Here is an 18,398-nt window from a genome sequence, read left to right as displayed (position 1 = left end):
ACGCTCGAACTGCGAAACTGGTGTTGCGGGTTCAAAATAAATTCAAGAAATATTCATTTTCAATTGGTCTGGGTGTTTGTGATGTATTTTTCACATCTACCTTCCCTTATCATTACTATCCTACCTGCAAACAAGCCTCTTATATAGAGGCTTAGTAGGTTATACCTTTGATTTTTGTATTAATGTTCTATTTTGCCAACCCCTGCGGAGAGGCGGCTAGTTAGTTGGTTAGGGAAGTGAACCTATGAGACCAGTTTGTCAGGAGAGCGTGTGCTTAGTGACGCCTTGGAGCGATAATTGATTCTTCCGCTAACCTTTTGTGAGGCTTATCATCCTGCGAGTCGGCAACAAACGCCTTGAGCTCGTAGTCCACCCCGCATGGCTTGCCCGTGTCGCCGGGCGCGGGCTGCAGCGTCACGGAGGCGGGGCAGTGCGGCGGCAGCTCGAAGTAGAATGGGAAGGCGCAGGGGCCGAGCTTGCGCACGAGGCGCTCCTGCAGGCGCGTGAGCGGGCGGCGCGCGCCCCCCGCCGCGCCTGCGCCTATGCCCGGAGCGCCCGCGCCGCTGGCCGCCGGGAATATCTGCTCGGCGGCCAGGTACAGGTCCTTGCGGAACGTCAGCCCCAGCACGTCCAGGTCCTCCCGCCCGTAGCGAAAGGCTGCCAGCACGTGACCGAACACTTTACGCTCCTTCACATACTCCGGATCGATGAGAACAACACCGTCTTAAAAAGAAGATTGAGCATTATTAACTTTTGCGGTATCAAATCAGCAACAAATGTCCATGAATAATAGCAAGAAGGTTCATCTGGTATTCAACGACCGCAAAATGTGATCTTAATTTTGATCTGGTTACAAATGTATATGTATATTATGACTGAAATGATAGTAAGGGAAGGAACACGTGTCGGGTTGTGGTCCCGTGGTCTCTACCTCTACCACAATTTGATACTTATTTCTAATAATGAGCCGCTCAGGCTCACAGAAATAATATGAAATTGAAGTATTTTTGTAAATAATAAAAAACACAAATACTTCTCTTTAAAAAAAAAATATATATAACCTATTGAGAAATGGAGAAGTTGAAGCACTGGCGGACAGAAAGAAAGAATGAACATAAAGGTTGTCCTGGAAGAAAGAGATGATTGCCATTCGAGCATACATAAGGGCATTTATAGTAACAGATCCGATTCACATGATGCCTATTCACTGAGATGAAGATATTTGATCTTCTTTCGGTGGCAAATAAGTCACAATACTACATCTTCGGATAACAGAGGGTTAACAACTGATCAAAACTCAATATGTATCGAGCATTCTCCCACCTCTCGGGTCTTACCTATAGGGTCCACGTGTGTTATGTGATCCACAAAATCCCTCTTGCCCAAATACACCGTAATCTGAAAAAAACATACAAACCAATGTATAATATGCCAAACTAAATATAGGGTTTACTGTATTTAGAAGAAAAGATTTGAGTATACAAGTCCGAAAAGAATACAGATCAAAGTGTAGCCTTTTTAAGCTTGTTAATTTTTGTTATAGAAAACATAAAATAAACTATACAAGATAATATGAGAAATTTACAAAACCTGAACAAACAGAAATTAAAGAAAAATAAACACATAGGAATGAATGAACAAACAAAAGTAGATAAACAAACACTCGATATATTTTTTGGGTATTTGTTGGTTAATATTAAATAAACAAAGGTATAAATATTGTAATTATGCATTTTGGTGAAAAGATGAGAATAAAGATGTCAATATAGATGGTGATAATCCACAAACAGTAGTATTATGCCTTTTTTTATTTTAACAAATCCATATTCCTATTACAAAAATAATCTAACTTAAATTATGGTAAGTAAAATAAATGGAATATGAAAATTGAACTAATTCAGTTATTGATCACTGAAGGATATTAGCAGATCTCAAAATTCAATTGAGCATTTTTAATTGACAATGGGAAAAAAATAAGGATGATTTTTACAATATAACAAACAAATTAAAAAAAAAACTATAATTCTTAAGCCATATTTATTATTTTGACACATATTATTTATTGAGTGGCGTTAACTTTGTGGAATCACACGATTTAAATATAAAATTAAAACAGTTGTATAAGACCACTTTTGAGTAAACACGACTAGTTTCGAGAACTACAGATGTTCTCGTCAATGAAAATACAAGTTCAGTTTGTATTTTCAACGCTGCAATGCGCTAGGGGATTACAATCAGGGTTTGTAGAGATTCGCAGATAACAGGTGGCTTAGAGGATTACCTTTCCATTGGGGGAGCTCTTCTTGAAGACCCTGGTGGCCTGCCTCTTGCTGCTGGCATCATCCATGTCTGGGCTGCCCGAGGGCGCCGCCTCCGCGCCCCCACCCGCCCCCAGACCCTCCGCCACCACGCTAGAACAATAATATATCAATTGGTACGTCGATTGATATAAACATATAAATATGCAACATATTTTTCGACAAAGTCAAAAATTACCATGATAACTATTAACAATTTGTATTTGTATTGTTGGTTGAATTATCTAAAACAGATTGAAATACTTATGAATTATCTAGAACACATTGAAATACTGATGAATTATCTAGAACAAATTGAAATACTGAAAAACTGTTACCAAAACAATATTTTTAAACCAAACGACCCTTTTTGTTAAAATAAGCTTTTTATAGAATCAACATAAACACTTCTAATCTAATTCACTTCTAACTTCTAATCTGTGTCGAGTTGTGGTCCCGTGGTTAGTGTCGCAGACTCTTAAGTCAGAGTTTTTTGGTTCGAACCCACTCTACCACAATTTGATACCTATTTCTAATAATGAGCCGCTTAGGATCACAGAAATAGTATAAAGTTGAAATATTTGTGTAAATAGTAAAAATAAAATATATATCTTTATTTAAAAAAAAAACAAGAATGTGTAAAGTTACTAATATTAAATAAAAAAGACATACCTGATACTTCAAGGTGTCTGTTATCAGGAAACACTATATGATTCTGAAACAAAAAGAAAAATACAAGTGTTATTAATTTGTTCCACAAAACATAAACCAAGATCAATTAACGTCTTTCTTCATCATTAACACTTTATAATACTAAAAATTAATTAATCTTAGTAATAAAATGAAAACTAATATTAAAAACTAGAATGAATTTTTCAATTATATCTTGAGTTACCAAACATTATTTAATTACCTATCTTATAATGGTTTTCAAGAAAAATATGTTTTTTTAATGTTTGCAATTTATTGAAAGTTGACAAAACTTAGCTTTCTTCAAGGCAAGCATTGTTGTAAACAGCAACAAAAAATACTCGGTAAACCAAGTAAAACTTATAGATTAAAAACGGATAGATAGATATTGACTGCCGAATCAATTAATGAAAAAAAAAATGAAATCAGTGTTCTAACTGGATGGAGCAAAAATCAGTACACGAGAATTGAAATTTGGTAGATTTTAGTAGATCGGTAGATTTTTGCCGTTTTCGGTAAGGGCGCTTGTCCACTACCCGGAATTCCGTGTAATTTTACCGTCCGGCACGTCAGTTAGCTTTTAAAACGACGATTGGCTTGTATTGGCTTGTGTTTTCGTCCATATTTCTTCGGATCGGTGCTCTTGATCGGTGCGTGAACACGTTGCGCGTAAATTCGATCACGCTAAACTGTCGTAGTCATTTTCATTTTTCAAAACCGGACTGCCGGACGGTGAAATCCCGTGTAGTGGACAAACGCCCTAAGTTTGTCGACTCTGAATGAAATACACGGCCCGAATGATTTTTGCCATTACGTTAAAATGTTGAACTTTTTCGAAATAATTTAACAAGTACTCAGAAGTTGACGATGGGTGATTAGTAAAAATCAATTTAGTTTCAATTGTAATACACACTTTTTTTTATATTTCTGGGAGTAGATTCCAAAGAAAAGTTAACACGAAACTTTTTTCAATCTGGTGAAAAAAAACGTTTAGTAAAAAATCGGTAACTTTAACTTCCTGATAATAAAGATTAACGATCGGTTTAAAATCCGAAAGTCGATAGAAATAAACATCAAGAAGTAAAGATAAAAATATCTAAAATACGTATTTAATGGGTTAACTACTAATTGTAATAGCCATAGTCAATCAACCTTCGCCTGCCCGTGACTTCAGATGTTTTACATTCAAAATGATTCTCTAACTCTATTTATTTTTTCAGCATTCTTTTTGCGGTAAAACATGATTAAATTATAATTTTTACCACTCGAGTAAATATTGTTACGACTAGTTTCGGAACCTACAGACGCTTCCATTTACGGGTTTGAATATAAACTGTTTATATTCCAACCCGTCAATGGAAGAATCTGTAACTTCCGAAACTAGTCGTAACAATATAATAGACTCAGGTGGAAAAAAACTTTTTTTTTATTAATTTAATTCTCTAACTTGCACTAATGAAAAATATTGTCTGAAATAATTACTCAAAAAGATTTTACCGCTCATAGATAGAAATCTGACTGGATAATCAGAGGGAAGTTCAATATGATCGGCTAAACTCTTAAATTATTGACAAGCCTTCAATCTGACGCCATTCGATTAGGGAGGGTCCAACACCTTCAATCAAAAGTTTGTCCATCAACAGTTCCGACCGATAACTTTCACCAAACTCCCAACTTATTAGTCTAATGATTGTTTTGGTAATAATTTCTATAATTTATTTTTTTTTTAAATTTTTCATAGATACATTTTTTTTATTTATTATATGTATTACGGCTCTTTAGGCATGGCCTGTGTTGAGCCGAAATACTTACATGTTAATACAATAATTTTTACTATTGTTTGTTTTTTCAATTATCAGATTTTATACATTACATACAATAGATACAATAATAATTTACAGTATAAAGGTTTTACAATAAAATAATTACACCTGGACTTTAATTAATTCACTTTCTACTTTGTCCCTTACAACTTATCGACGGACACTGTTCTCAAAGACACGATCACTACTGGAATTAACCAACATAAAAGATAAATAAATAATATTGAAATAAAACAAACACGAAAACTAAATATTACGCCGCTTCTCCGCATGGGTAGGCAGAGAGAATAACACGCTACACTAATCTGTCTGCAAACAATATTCGCTTACACCACATTCATGCATCTCCTCAAAAATCTTCTCTTCTTCTAGCCCTTATCCGCACCCAATAGCACATAGGGTACTACATCGAATTGACACAGTGTTATCTTGATCATTAACACATAAAGGAAAGGTGATCAGCCCTCAGCTTCAGGTCCCAGTCCAGGGTAATATTGAATAAATATAAGAGAGAAATAAATCACTTATATTTATTTCATCCCCCTGGGAATTGAACCCGGGACCTCCAGTACGGTAGCCGAGCGTGTTGACCATTAATTACACTACGAAGACGGACAAACATACCCGATAATTCCGACTCCTGACCTAACCACTCTTTCAAGTATGTGAAAAACTTAATCATGCCAAGTTATAATCATAATGTGCATAAATAAGGTCTCGGGTTCGAATCCCAATTGGATCAAAATAAAAGTAATGGACTGGTATGCATTGAGTTATCAAAATTATACTGCAGCAATCACATGCGGTGACCTATCAGCCTATGTACGGACATCAAAATCAAAGGTCATCAAAATATATATTCATAATAATTTCTTAATTTTTTCAGTTATGAAAAATATACATCATTGTATAATTACATATTTATAAATGGACTATGAAATTTAAAAAAAAGATCATGTCAAGGATGGCGTTAAATAAATTATTTGATGACGGACTACAATATATGTTCAACTCGTATAAATAAATATTGCCTACGTAAATGATAATAAAAATGAACTAATTACGCAGTTTTTTGTATGTTAACACCTATGTATAATGTATGTTTATGTAGGTACGTATTTTAAATATCAGTTATTTAATTATAATACGGAGATTTTTTAGGTCAGCATTGGTAAAAGTACCTACCTGCCTAGATTGCAAAAAAGTTTTCTTATAAAACGATGAAACTTATCACAGATTTGCATTTGAAAAATTATATTAAAAAAAGGAATAACGCGCAAAGCCTCTATGTATTGTGAATTAGCCGAATCTATCAATGACGCGCTTTAATGAAACATGTTTCGCGTGACGCAATAGTTTTTTTGCAAAGTTTAATATCTGTTTCTGATTTTTCTTTGCAGAAATTCATATCCCGCGGCGAATACCGGTGCTTTACTTTTTTTTAAATGTCTCGATTATATTTGTGACGCTAACCGAAATATTAATTAATTTCTCGTTTTGAATGATCTCTAGAATCATCTAGAACGATCTCTTGAAGTCGCAAAGAAGCACCCTGACGATGTTTATACGGATTATTGCGACTTATTCATAATGTAGTATGTTAGACAGCCTGTATTGTGATCCACTTAGTATTGTGGCAGATCTAATGACGTCGGAACACCTCGACCGGCGGCGAAGAGGAGATCACATTATCTGGTGATTGACATTTCGAATTATCGAGAACGGACAGACAAGAACTAAGGTTCGGAATTCGCTAGAGACCAACACAACGCCTAACTTTATCGGGCAAAGTTTCCTCGTAATCCTATTCCTGAAACAAACGAAGAAAAAAAAACGACAAAAGAAAACGTGTTCAGAGCGATAAATAATATATAGGTGCGTGAACACGTTCTCGCGAACGGTACCTGAACATTCAGTTTTCAGTAATCCCAGTAAAGTAGGTTTTTTTTGCATTCAATAAATAAACATTTAAGTTATAATATACCTCAATTTCAGAACGCGAATTACTGGAGGAATTACTAGAGGTCAGTCATGCTTCCGATAAAAAAATATATTATTGAAATTTGACTTTTTTTAGACAATGTATTTTTTTTTTAATTACTCCTTACCTTTCAATAACTCTTTTCTTTTCAAAATTAAACATTTCTTTCGAAGAAAATCTCATTTTTTCAATAAAAATTGTATTTAAAAAAAATCTATTACGTCAAATGTTACATGGGTTTGACGAAAATTAAGTTGCGATTTACATATATTGAGCCTGAATGAACCATAAAACAATTTTGAAATAAATAAATTCTTCATGCTACCGCGATAAGATCTGGAAAACCTCGGTTTATCTTATCCTTTTTTGCCTCACCAGATGTCTCGGTTATTTAAGGGTTTTACCATTATTATTATTATTATACAATCAAATCAAGCGAAGACTGGCAGTCAGTAAAATCAAGACATCAACCGAACTAAATTAGCAGTAAAAGCAATAATATTGAAAAATGGAGAGCGCGATTCCTCAGTTTCATTTCCATATGTATGAAGAATCCTTATTTTCAAAAGTTTCTCGTGCTGAACAGAGAAAAATCGCCGCCAGGAACTTACCGTATAATCAAAACTCTAAATCGCTTTCACTGAGAAGATAACACAATAAAGATTTACATAATAGGAACATTTACTTTCCTTAATTCTATTTCTTATCTATGCTAACAGGTTCCAGGTGTATAGCATATATTAAATCTCGTTTATTGAAACTCGTTCTTGACAATATATGCGAACACATTAAGCGTGCTTTTAAAGTAGGTACAGTAACATCTCGGATAGTCCTGTTTCACTATAGTCCGGTTATATAATAAAAACTTACTGTATATAAAATCCTCCCATTGTTTTTTTTCTTTTAAAATAAAGTTTAATGCAACACGTTGAGTGTCTTCAAATACTTGTTCACAAATCTGGGTTTTCTCCACATAGGAATTATTTTTAAATATTTTTTAAACATCTCAACATAGATGAAGAAAAATATGCAAGATCTTGCATACATCCAAAAAGGGTGTCTGATAAATAAAAGCTTTCAAACCCAACATAATTGAGACAACATAACGTGAGATTGATGATATATGTAGGAGTTCCAAAAATTTGAGTTGTGTGAGTGTCAATCATGGGTAGAATGGTGAATGTTGCAAAGGTGTAAAGTGATCACTAAACGGGTTATAATACCCCGACTTCTATATTCTTCTTCATTTATGTTGAGATGTGAAAAAAATGTAAAATTATATTATTTACACTGTTCATTAACTTCAGTATAAAATCTCTGCTCCGAAAGGAAAATATTTATTACCACTTTTCTCGGAATTCGTTAAATTTATATAAATAGCATAAGAATATCGTTTCATATTTTACTTTGAGTAAAACAAGTAATAAAAGCCTTACGTACGAAAGCCTCACCATTCACCATTATTTTCGATAGGGTAAAATATCGAGAGAATTTCAATGGACGTTTTCATACAGCAATAAAAGCATCATAAAAATAGAAAAAAATGAAGTTTAAAAGCATAAACTAGAAATAGAATGTTCTATCTCGTGCCGTTAGGAGCACAAATGTGGAGATCCTCACCAAAACGTTACATTGCCATTTTAAATTATTTTAAGTAATCAGGGATTCTAGCTTGTAAAATTGTTACGTTTTGGTGTGAGTTAATGATTTTATATTGGTTTAACACAGGTTTGCTCACGTTTTGTCGTAACTTTAATTCATTTTTTGATAGAATACAGTAAACAGCACAGATTTTCATTTTTTGGTGAGGACCTCCACAAATATCATAGTATCATTATGTGGTAGAAACATACGTACTTCATGAAGACACTATAGTGTGATGTAAATCGATAGGGTCGGGGGTTAAAGCGATCAATTCGTTAAATGGAGTTAGTTGATTGGTTGTGATTTATAAACGTAACACGTCATTGTTTCATGGCTAATTTGCATAAAACAACAATAAAAATAAAAGTAATTATGACTCCAGTGAGCGATCGAATCAACATGTTATTGTGTACCTACAATGCCGGGTATGTACCTCTCTTGAATAGCGAACATATAGTACACGTATCCATATGTTGCAATCGCGGAGCGCTACATGTTCGCGATCGTAGTGAGCTATATTTTTTTATATTTTTTGCAAACATTATTACCAACATTTAAAACTAACCCGTTGGACCCCGTCCACCAACGGACCCGTTTTTGAAATCAATGTTGGGTTCATTGAGACTCTTAATATCATTAAACAAAACTCTTAATACCTTAAATCTGGTGGTGTCAAAAGTCTGCGTAATCGGAGGGCATGTATTACTAGATGTATGAATGTGAAGGAAGCGAGGAGTGTATGTCAGGACAGAAAAGTGTGGCGTTCCATTCTCTCTACCTATCCCTTCCGGGAAATCGCGTTATGGTAGTAGTAATAGTTAATATCATACGTGATTTATATGGAGATAACAATATATAACATACATGAGGGTTACAAGTTAAGAAAGTACCATACTTTTCATCAGGGTCCATTGGACCCAGAGCGATAGTTATACTGCAGATATACTCATATTACACTCTTTTTAAACCCCTGACGATTATTTATATAGAACATCATATTCATGAATTATATCTACTTACTTACGTTATTTCTTTAATTATTATACAGAGAAAATAAGAAGACAAGATTCATCCCCCGCCATCTGCAGTTGGCCTTCCACAATAATGAGGAGCTAAATAAGCTGCTCTCTAGCGTGACCATCGCTCAGAAAGGCGTTCGGCCAAACATCTTGGCCATACTCCAGCCTAAGAAGACCGACGAGAAAAGGCGTAATAATAAGTCGGCTTCTCTTTTTTCCTCCTTCAGAATCCGCCTACTCGACGCCCCGAGACCGATTGACGATGTTTTTCTATTTTTTTTTTTAAATTAAAATTACTTTTATGTATCGTAATAACGTCTTTTTAAGCACCCTTGAGGTAGTATTTAACGAAAATGGCGCTATTAATCAAATTTATTATTATTATTATTACTATTTAAAAATTAATAGCATAATTCTATAATATTATACTTTGGATTCGCCAAAAAAATATAAGTTGACCGACTTTTGCATAACACCGCCTGTACTAGCACATGTTTAAAATATTGAATATGTATGTATTATGTATGCCACCCATAAAGCATAATTCATAGAGCATCCAATCCAATTAAGTGGCGAACAGACGCCACCTCAATAATTAAAACGAGTTTCGCGCGTTTGGCGTTACGCGGTACACAAGCATGGCGCTCGGCATTCCTCTCACGCTCGGGGTAGGTCCGCAATAGTGGTGTGATTGATCATTGTTGTCGTCTTGTCAGGGGATCGTGTAATATTAGTATTACACGGTTAGTCGTTTTAGTGCTGAGATTTTTTCTTATAACATAAAAGAAATGTGCTTAATAAGTATTACTTTTTTTAATATTTATAAAACAAAGTGCGGTAGAGAAAAACCAACATGGCGAGGTAACGTCAGTTTTTGAGAGACACTTAATAATTTAAAATGTCGTTTCTTTGTTTTTTCAAAGAGTATAATTTTTTAAAAGTATTAATATTATTTATAACTTATAATAGTTACTTAAGAATAATTATAAATATAGAAATATAATAAATATGTGACTAAGTTTCTGAACACGAGATATACGAAGAGATATTTTTACTTTAAAACTGTTTCCGTGAATGGTTAAATTACTAAAAAATAAATTGTTATATGTATGCTAAAATTGTTAATTTAATGCATACTGAAAAATATTTTTAAAAAAAATATTGGGAAAACTCTAAAAAGGTATAAACTGATGTGTACGAGTCCCGTGGGGTCACCAGTATCAAATGAAAAATATCGTACTTTCTTAACATGTTGAATATATCCTATACATATAATATATAAAAAATTGTGAAAAATTATGACACAAGATCGAAGACAGGGTGAGTCTTAGGACTATTCCTATAGAATAGACGTACATGTATTAAATAAAGCCCGGTTTCAATTATTAAAACCATATTTTTTGCCATATTAATTGTCCAATTTATAGCTTAAGTCCATTGAAATGGACACATTCATATATTAAAGAGAAAAAATATTAAATAAAGAAAACGACGAAGTAATGTTAATAAAATCATAGTATACAAAAAATAAAAGACGAAACAACGAAAATAAAACCACTAATAAATGTACATCTTGTAATGATATATAAAGCAGAGGATCATGTAACCTAAACGTCAAATATACAAATAAATAAATCCTTACAACATCGAGAAATCAGCGTGAAAACACGTAGGTAAATGTTAGTGGAGTAAATATTGTTTTTTCCTCAAATTATGCTGTTGGGTGCGTTATTTTTCATACTATTCTGTTTATTATTATTATTTTAAATTATGTATATTTAAAATACACACATAGACCAAATAAACGAACTGTCGATCAGATTTCAGCGATTTAAAAGGAACGAGAAAAAACCCACCCCTTTGAAGATGTGTAGTTTTGGCTTGTTTCAGGTGAAATCGCGCAATTTGCCTAGATATGATGCTTGCTTCGAAGGACTCGCGTTATATTTAAATAATAAATAAGCAAGGTACGACGATCGCTGGCTTCGTATAAACATGTTTGAGCGCAATATTGCGCGAAATAAGTAAGATATAAGCAAACATGGTACGGATATACGGTAACCACTTACCTTAGTAATATGCCATCTTCACAGCGTCCCTATATACTCCACCGCGTGGAAATGCCAAAGAAACATATTTTCAGATAGGCAATCAGCATGCATACGACACCACTCTACAGAGACAGGCGTAGTAACAGTACTTTCTGACAATAATTTCTGTAGACGCCGTTCTGATCTCTTTTAGACACGTTTGCTGCTTTTTACTCGGTCGGTCATAACATAATGTTCTACCAGAATGCTTGATGAAAACATACGACATTGTGATATGTGGTATGTTACCAGATGCATAGTTTTGCTCATAACTTCGGGAGCGTGAATATTTGGTCATGTTTCCTAATTGAATTTCACCTTACCATTCAGTCTCTACTGGGGTACTCAAGGTTAAATCCTTAGTCCACTCTATACCTTCTCTATATTAAGCTGTGAGAACATAATTGAATAAGGTAGATTGTGCTCTCACTGCTATGCGAATAACGCTCAAACATATTTCTATTGTAAACCAGAAGAGAAAAACAAACTAGTTATTTCCATTAAGAAAGACACTGAGAAAATACAAAAACGAATGACTGAAAACCGAATAACGTTAAACTTGACAAGATCAGAATAACTTTGGGAAACCATACTTGAACTATGGGAAATTATTTGCTGGGCGAGTTTTTCGATTCTGGCCTGTCTCGGATCCTAGGACGCTTCAAGGATCCCTCCAAATTTCTTGATTATTCCAGATTATACGTTCATCTATTTTCAGTGGATTTACAAAAACAAAACGATCCTTATTTAACTGGCATTTATGATGTTTTTCCGGGAAAATGTAGATATTAATGTACTTTTAAACGTCATTCTCACAAGAAAACTTACACAATGTTTATTATTTTCAATAAAAATATAAATGGTAATAACCTTCACGTAAAGTGAAATTAAATGCTACAATTAAATGCAAAAAATTCCTTACTAACGAATGCTCATACTAACCAATATTTTATTGCGACTTATGGTATGTTAATTAATTGGGATTCGGTCAACGAGTCCCACGGGCGACCAACCTTACGAACACGCACTGGCCTATTTTGGTGTTATCCAAATTTACTTCCACGTTATTCGGTATCGAGGTATCAAGTTTAACAATGCATCTTAGGGAAAATTTTAAGGAATTCTACGAATAACAAAGTAAACTCGTTAGACGAGGTATTACTCTATAAATATTTTTACAAAAAATTAATCTACATTGAGATTCTCTACGCCAGAAATACACGATTAGCATATTAACTATCACCTGCGTATTAAACTTGTAACGCACACAGAAGTAATACGTAGGTACATGACGAACATTGGATTTGCATATTGTGAAAACAAATAATACGTAAAATTTAACGAATTACACATGTTAAGTAAAAAATAACAAGTAAAAACGAAGAAAAAAAATCATTAATTGATTCGACAGTCACTTTTTGATTACATCACTATATCAATTTATTGACGTTTTAAGGCTTTTTACTTAGAAAAGTATTCGTAAATAGTATCTCTATGCTCCATCTGAATCCAAAGGACCGTAGGACATCGCATCAGATTGACGCTATATATACCGATCGTCAACTATGGTTACGAAGGTAATGTGATCAGTCCTGCGCTCCTGATTTTCGGATCTATAAGTGTAATATATTTTTATAGGGTATCGATGACGTTAGCGAAATAGATCAGGATGAAGGGCGTTGCTACTTAATGTGGAAAAGGAAATGAATAATTTTATATAAAATATAAAATTAAGTCAAAAGAAGAATAGCAGCAACTACTAGGGCATCAGGCTGGCATACCCGCACTCGTACAAGCTACGTGTACGAGTAAGGTAAAGGTAGGTACGGTATTACAGTATAGCATAGTCGATACGAACAGGGAGGCGGGTAGACACTCGACTGCGAATGTGGCGTCGCGGGTTCGAATCCCACCAATTGCAAACAAAAAATATTAATTTCATGAATTGTTTCGGCAATCACCTTGTGGTAAAGTCTATCCATTTTTAATTTAAATTTTACTTAATAAATACCAGTATTTCTTAAAATCTATTGTGACACGTCTTTTGATGCAAACTTAAATAAATAAAAAAAATAGCATTACCTTCACATACTGTGTTTAAAAATGATGCGGAATGCATCGAAAAAAATGAACTCTTTATTCCAAAATGGTACCTTAATCGTCAACATTTTCATATTCGAAAGACACCCATGATTCTAGCGTTAGAATGGACAGAAAATGTTGATGTTTAGATACCATTTTTGAAATAAAGAGTTTTTTGTGTTGTGGCCGTTTAACATTTAACCAGCGATTTATTTATTATTATTTATTATTATTTTATATTTCTGTATATTATTATATATTATGTACAATCCTATTTTATATTATTAATCAGTAAGTCAAAGTTTCCAATCAGAGCTAAAATCAACAATGGTTAGGGGATGGGTTTGGACTGAATACGGAATACCAAAATCAGAGGAACTTCCATCAAGAAAATTGTCTTCCAGGCTTTTCGCAATGTCAGTACTGGGAATGCCTTTGAAAGGTGTCGGATTTCTATTCATTCCTTGCAACACAATCAGACTTATTGGCGTGAAAAAAAAGCGGAAAAAGAAGCGAGAAAATACATATACGGTACACGGAAATGCTCGATAGAAAATGAAAAGTCGAATGGCTTCACAGTTTTCTTTCCAATAAATAAAAACGAAAAAATGTTCAAAATCTTTAATCTCAAAATCAAAATTTTATTCAGTTGGGTTAATTTATAAAATTAAACAATTCATTTTATTCCATTACAGAAATTTTCTAATGTTATTTAAGGCTGAGTAATCAATAAATAGCCCGCGACAAAATTTTATTTAAAGCCAGGTAACATTAAGTGTAATATTTTTTTTTAATCTTGAAACATCGTTTTTGTATTATAAAAATAAGTTTTTCTTCGAAATAAATACACGGTTTTGAAAAGAAAATTATATATTTTTTTAAAATATATTCTTAAAAAAAAACAAATTTCAATACATATATTATTTTAATGGGCGTGGAAGGATGCACTGATGTTTCATAGATTTCATTAATTCACGAGCATCGTGAAATTAAACAAATAGAAATGTGTGCTTTTTAACTTATTTTTTTCTTCAAATAACTGATAATCAGCTACAATATCGCGTGACCGTGTACAGCTGGTAAAAAATAAAATAAAATAAAAAATTTAGAAGTATAATATACTCGTAGATATGTAGTACTATAGAGTTTTTGAGTAGTGTGGTTGTTAATCATAGGTAGAATGATGAATGCTACATAAACCAGCCTATGTCGAGTCGTTAGCCCAGTAAATAACTAGACTTTTATATTCTTCTTCATCTTTGTTGAGATGTCAAAAAATGAATACATTATGTTAAATTATTAATTATGATGAAACCATTTTTGAGACTTTCGTAATTATAAGGCAACAACGTTAACAAGAAAATATGTTACACCGAAAGTTATAATAAGTTAAACTCGGAAACCATAATTATTGTTAATGAAAAATATTCCTTAATTTAATATCAAATTTCCTTTAACCCCTTCAAATATAATACTGTAGTTTTAATGCGTAGCCAATTTGTAAATTTCAATATTCCACTCGGGAGTTGGTTCAACCGTAACACTCAGTTAACAAAGTGTTACGAGCGGAAAGATTCGAAGAATACCAAGTTAGTACTTCGTATAATTTAGAAGATTTTACTAACAATTTCAATTAATCTCAAATTTACTTAACTGATAACGTTAGCAGAAAAAAAGATAACGCATTATATTTATTACGTGCTTGTATATCTGTGTTTTACGTGTTTTGTTTTTTATTAATTTATTTTCAATAAAAAATCATCGTGAAGTTTATAACACTGACGTAATTTATTTAATAAAAGCGATATACAAATACGATGCGTCAGAACTAAAAAAAAATAAAGTATAACTTATCAAAAATAATAAAATACAAACAAATGTGTTTACCATATAATGATTAAAGAAAACACTGGTTTTTTACCACTTGAGTTTTATTATAGACTACATGTTTCAGAAGTTAAACGTCCATCATTCAGGTCTGTATGATAACTGAATGAATGATGGAAGTTTAAGTTCTGAAACATGTAGTCTATAATAAAACTCAAGTGGTAAAAAACAAGTGTTTTCTTTAATCATTGTAACATGTCTTACCACAAAGTTAACGCCGAAACAATAAATAAAATATGTTTACCATATAATGTGTGTTGATAGTTTTAGGATAGAAAAATAATAAGGAAAAATAATTACACGATTATTTATAAAAAAAAAATATTTAAACGAGCGACGTAGTAAAAAAACTCGACCATCTTACTATCACGCCGCTTCTCTGCAGGGGCAGGCAGATAGGATAGAACGTCACGCCCTTCTGTCTTTCAAACGTTTTTTACCTCTTCCACATTCACGCATCTTCCCAAACGTACTCGCTGATTATTCCGATTCTCAACCTGTCTGTTACGATCGTAATTTATAAAGGTATTAAACAAAAAAAACGGGCGTATTCAAATTTAACTTAATGTCAAAATTTCAAAGCAATCAGTGGGATTTAAAATTTTGAACGAATATTTTTACTCATACAGGTAGATAAAAAAACGTCCCTATGCAAATGCAACGTTGTGTTGAAAATTCAAAGCAAATGATGAATTACTTTATAACAATAGTTGATTTGAATATTTAAGATTTTTATAAACAAAATAAATAAAAAAATCCATATAAATTATGTTCATGCATCATGATCCGAAATTAGTTCGAAAAATAATAGGTACTTATGGGTTTAACTAACATTACAAAAATTCTACAATGGAAAAAGGTGAATTGGTAAATTTTACAAATTAACACAACCCTATAAACCAAAAACTAAATTAGTTCATACTCACTCGTGTAAAATTTTGCAGCATATTTCAGAATTGCTAAAGTTTGTCGAGGTAATTTCAAGCCCAATGATATTTAATCATGTAATTTAATGGGTAGGTCTAGAGGCCATAGTTTCCCAAAGTGGCCTGTATGAAACCCCAAGGGTCGATTTCGACTTGCGGTGGTCCATGTCACCGATAAAAGAAAATGGAGGTGCAAGTGATTTAAATGGTGATCCACGAGAGAGCATCCATTTAGTAAAATAATTATTAATATTTAGACGTCTTGTGAATGTATTATTAACCCTAACACACATTGTCTGAACACAATACACATATGTATATTAAATGTTTAAATCAAACACTGATTTTTTGAGTCTACTAAATTGTATGTTATTGTTAAAAAACACATAAAAAATAAATTTTGTGACAACTGTTTCGCCTTGTTATGGCATTTTCAAACAAATGCCATAATATCTAATCTTTAGACCCACTTTTTCCGGATCTCTTATCCATAGTAACAAGATTAAATTAAAGGGCTCTTGAGGTAATTTTTCACGAAAACGGACGAAAATTGACAAAATTTATATTTATATTGAATGCTTATAAATATTAGACCGAAAAAACTTAATATATTGTATGATATATGATTAATATTTGCTTTGAGTTGTGCTTCGTTCATGTGCAAGTTTTTACAAGTTTCATATCATATAGTGATAGTATTTGTAGGAAAAATGATCTACGGGCCGAAAATTTTTGAGAAACTGTGATCTAGGCCCTTCTGCGGGATTTAATACAAGCTTGTATAACAATTTCGTAGTATAGAATTATTGGGCACTGAAACGAATGCAAGTGGGGAGGGGGGAGGGTGTTATTACGTGCGGATTCCGAGGCGACCAGACATTAACCGTAAACTAGGATCACGGGAATGGAACGGCCGTATTCCTAACTACCGCAGGGCGATCCGTCATCTCGCACACTGCCAACCGGCCCTGGTGTCCCGCAACTCCGATCATATATTATCCTCATTGAAAGCTCTCCCAACCGCATTCCCGGACCTGATACAGAAGCATCTAGGCTTCCTGACAGACCTCCCTTGCAAAGAGAACTTATTCTTTGAACTAAGTTGCGAAAATTATTAGGAAATGTGAAACAAAATTGCATCCCGATTTTACTGTAAATTTGTACAGTACATTTAATTTAATTTTGTATTGTATTGTACACTTAACAGCTTTCAATGTCCCTGTAATTGCCAATCTAAATAAATACAACTTTGTAAAACCACCATCAAGTATCTAGAAGTGCCCCAGTGTAGGCAGTGGAAGGGATTACTAGTTAGTTTGTTCAGTCAGTAAGCTATTGACAGACATTGGCCGGTACACAGACGCCTCCGCAAACCTGACAGACACAGCAGACAGACACGGAACAGTGCCAAGGCATTTGCAGAAAATGTTCTGTCATCGCATTTCCCAGTCGATCATTATTCATCGACATTTTAAAACGGATCCCTTTTACAAGTTGCATTTTTTTCTCGACACAATCCTACCACAACTCTAACAAACGATGGAAAAACAACCCTAACTCAGAACCTAGCACAAAGTCCTAACCACGACACAGAAAGACAACACGATGCAGCACCTTACATAAAGAAAACACACTTATAATACAGCACCTTTGATTTTATATTATCCTCAGCGCTTTGAGTTGTTCTTATGGTGATACAACGCAACACAGAATTCATAAACCGACCGCTGTAGAAGTGACACGTCTTTCTACGCCCGATTTAAAAAAATGTATAATGGATATTTTTTGTTTTGTAGAATATATCGTAGTCGTACAGGAGAAAGTGACCAAGTGCATTTGTTAACAAAAACGTGACCATTGACTATTTGATATCTTACTAGCTTAATATTGCCCTGAAAAAATCCCAAAGCGATTTTAAACTTGGAAGTATATTTAATATATTGACTTGTTAAAAATGAC

The 18,398-nt window shown here is 33.4% G+C and overlaps 1 protein-coding gene across 4 annotated transcripts in view; it reads right to left on the bottom strand.

The window, feature by feature from the left end:
• Positions 1-18,398, bottom strand: part of krz (beta-arrestin protein kurtz) — a 183,957-nt gene that overhangs the window by 13,913 nt on the left and 151,646 nt on the right. For all 4 annotated transcript variants that reach the window (XM_088257272.1, XM_088257280.1, XM_088257288.1 and 1 more), the window contains exons 5-8: positions 2,970-3,012; positions 2,282-2,411; positions 1,338-1,398; positions 315-723 (exon numbers count right to left, since the gene is read on the bottom strand). In XM_088257272.1, the coding sequence (XP_088113398.1) occupies positions 315-723; positions 1,338-1,398; positions 2,282-2,347 (536 nt within the window). In that variant the 5' untranslated portion in view covers positions 2,348-2,411; positions 2,970-3,012. The remainder of the gene's footprint in view (positions 1-314; positions 724-1,337; positions 1,399-2,281; positions 2,412-2,969; positions 3,013-18,398) is intronic.

Source organism: Brachycentrus maculatus, unplaced genomic scaffold (assembly GCF_059751285.1).
Source record: "Brachycentrus maculatus isolate JH-2025_06_01 unplaced genomic scaffold, ASM5975128v1 h1tg000005l, whole genome shotgun sequence".
In the NCBI taxonomy this organism is placed as follows: domain Eukaryota; kingdom Metazoa; phylum Arthropoda; class Insecta; order Trichoptera; family Brachycentridae; genus Brachycentrus; species Brachycentrus maculatus.
The sequence above is the reverse complement of the archived record's forward strand: the minus strand, read 5'-3'. Positions and strand labels throughout refer to the sequence as shown.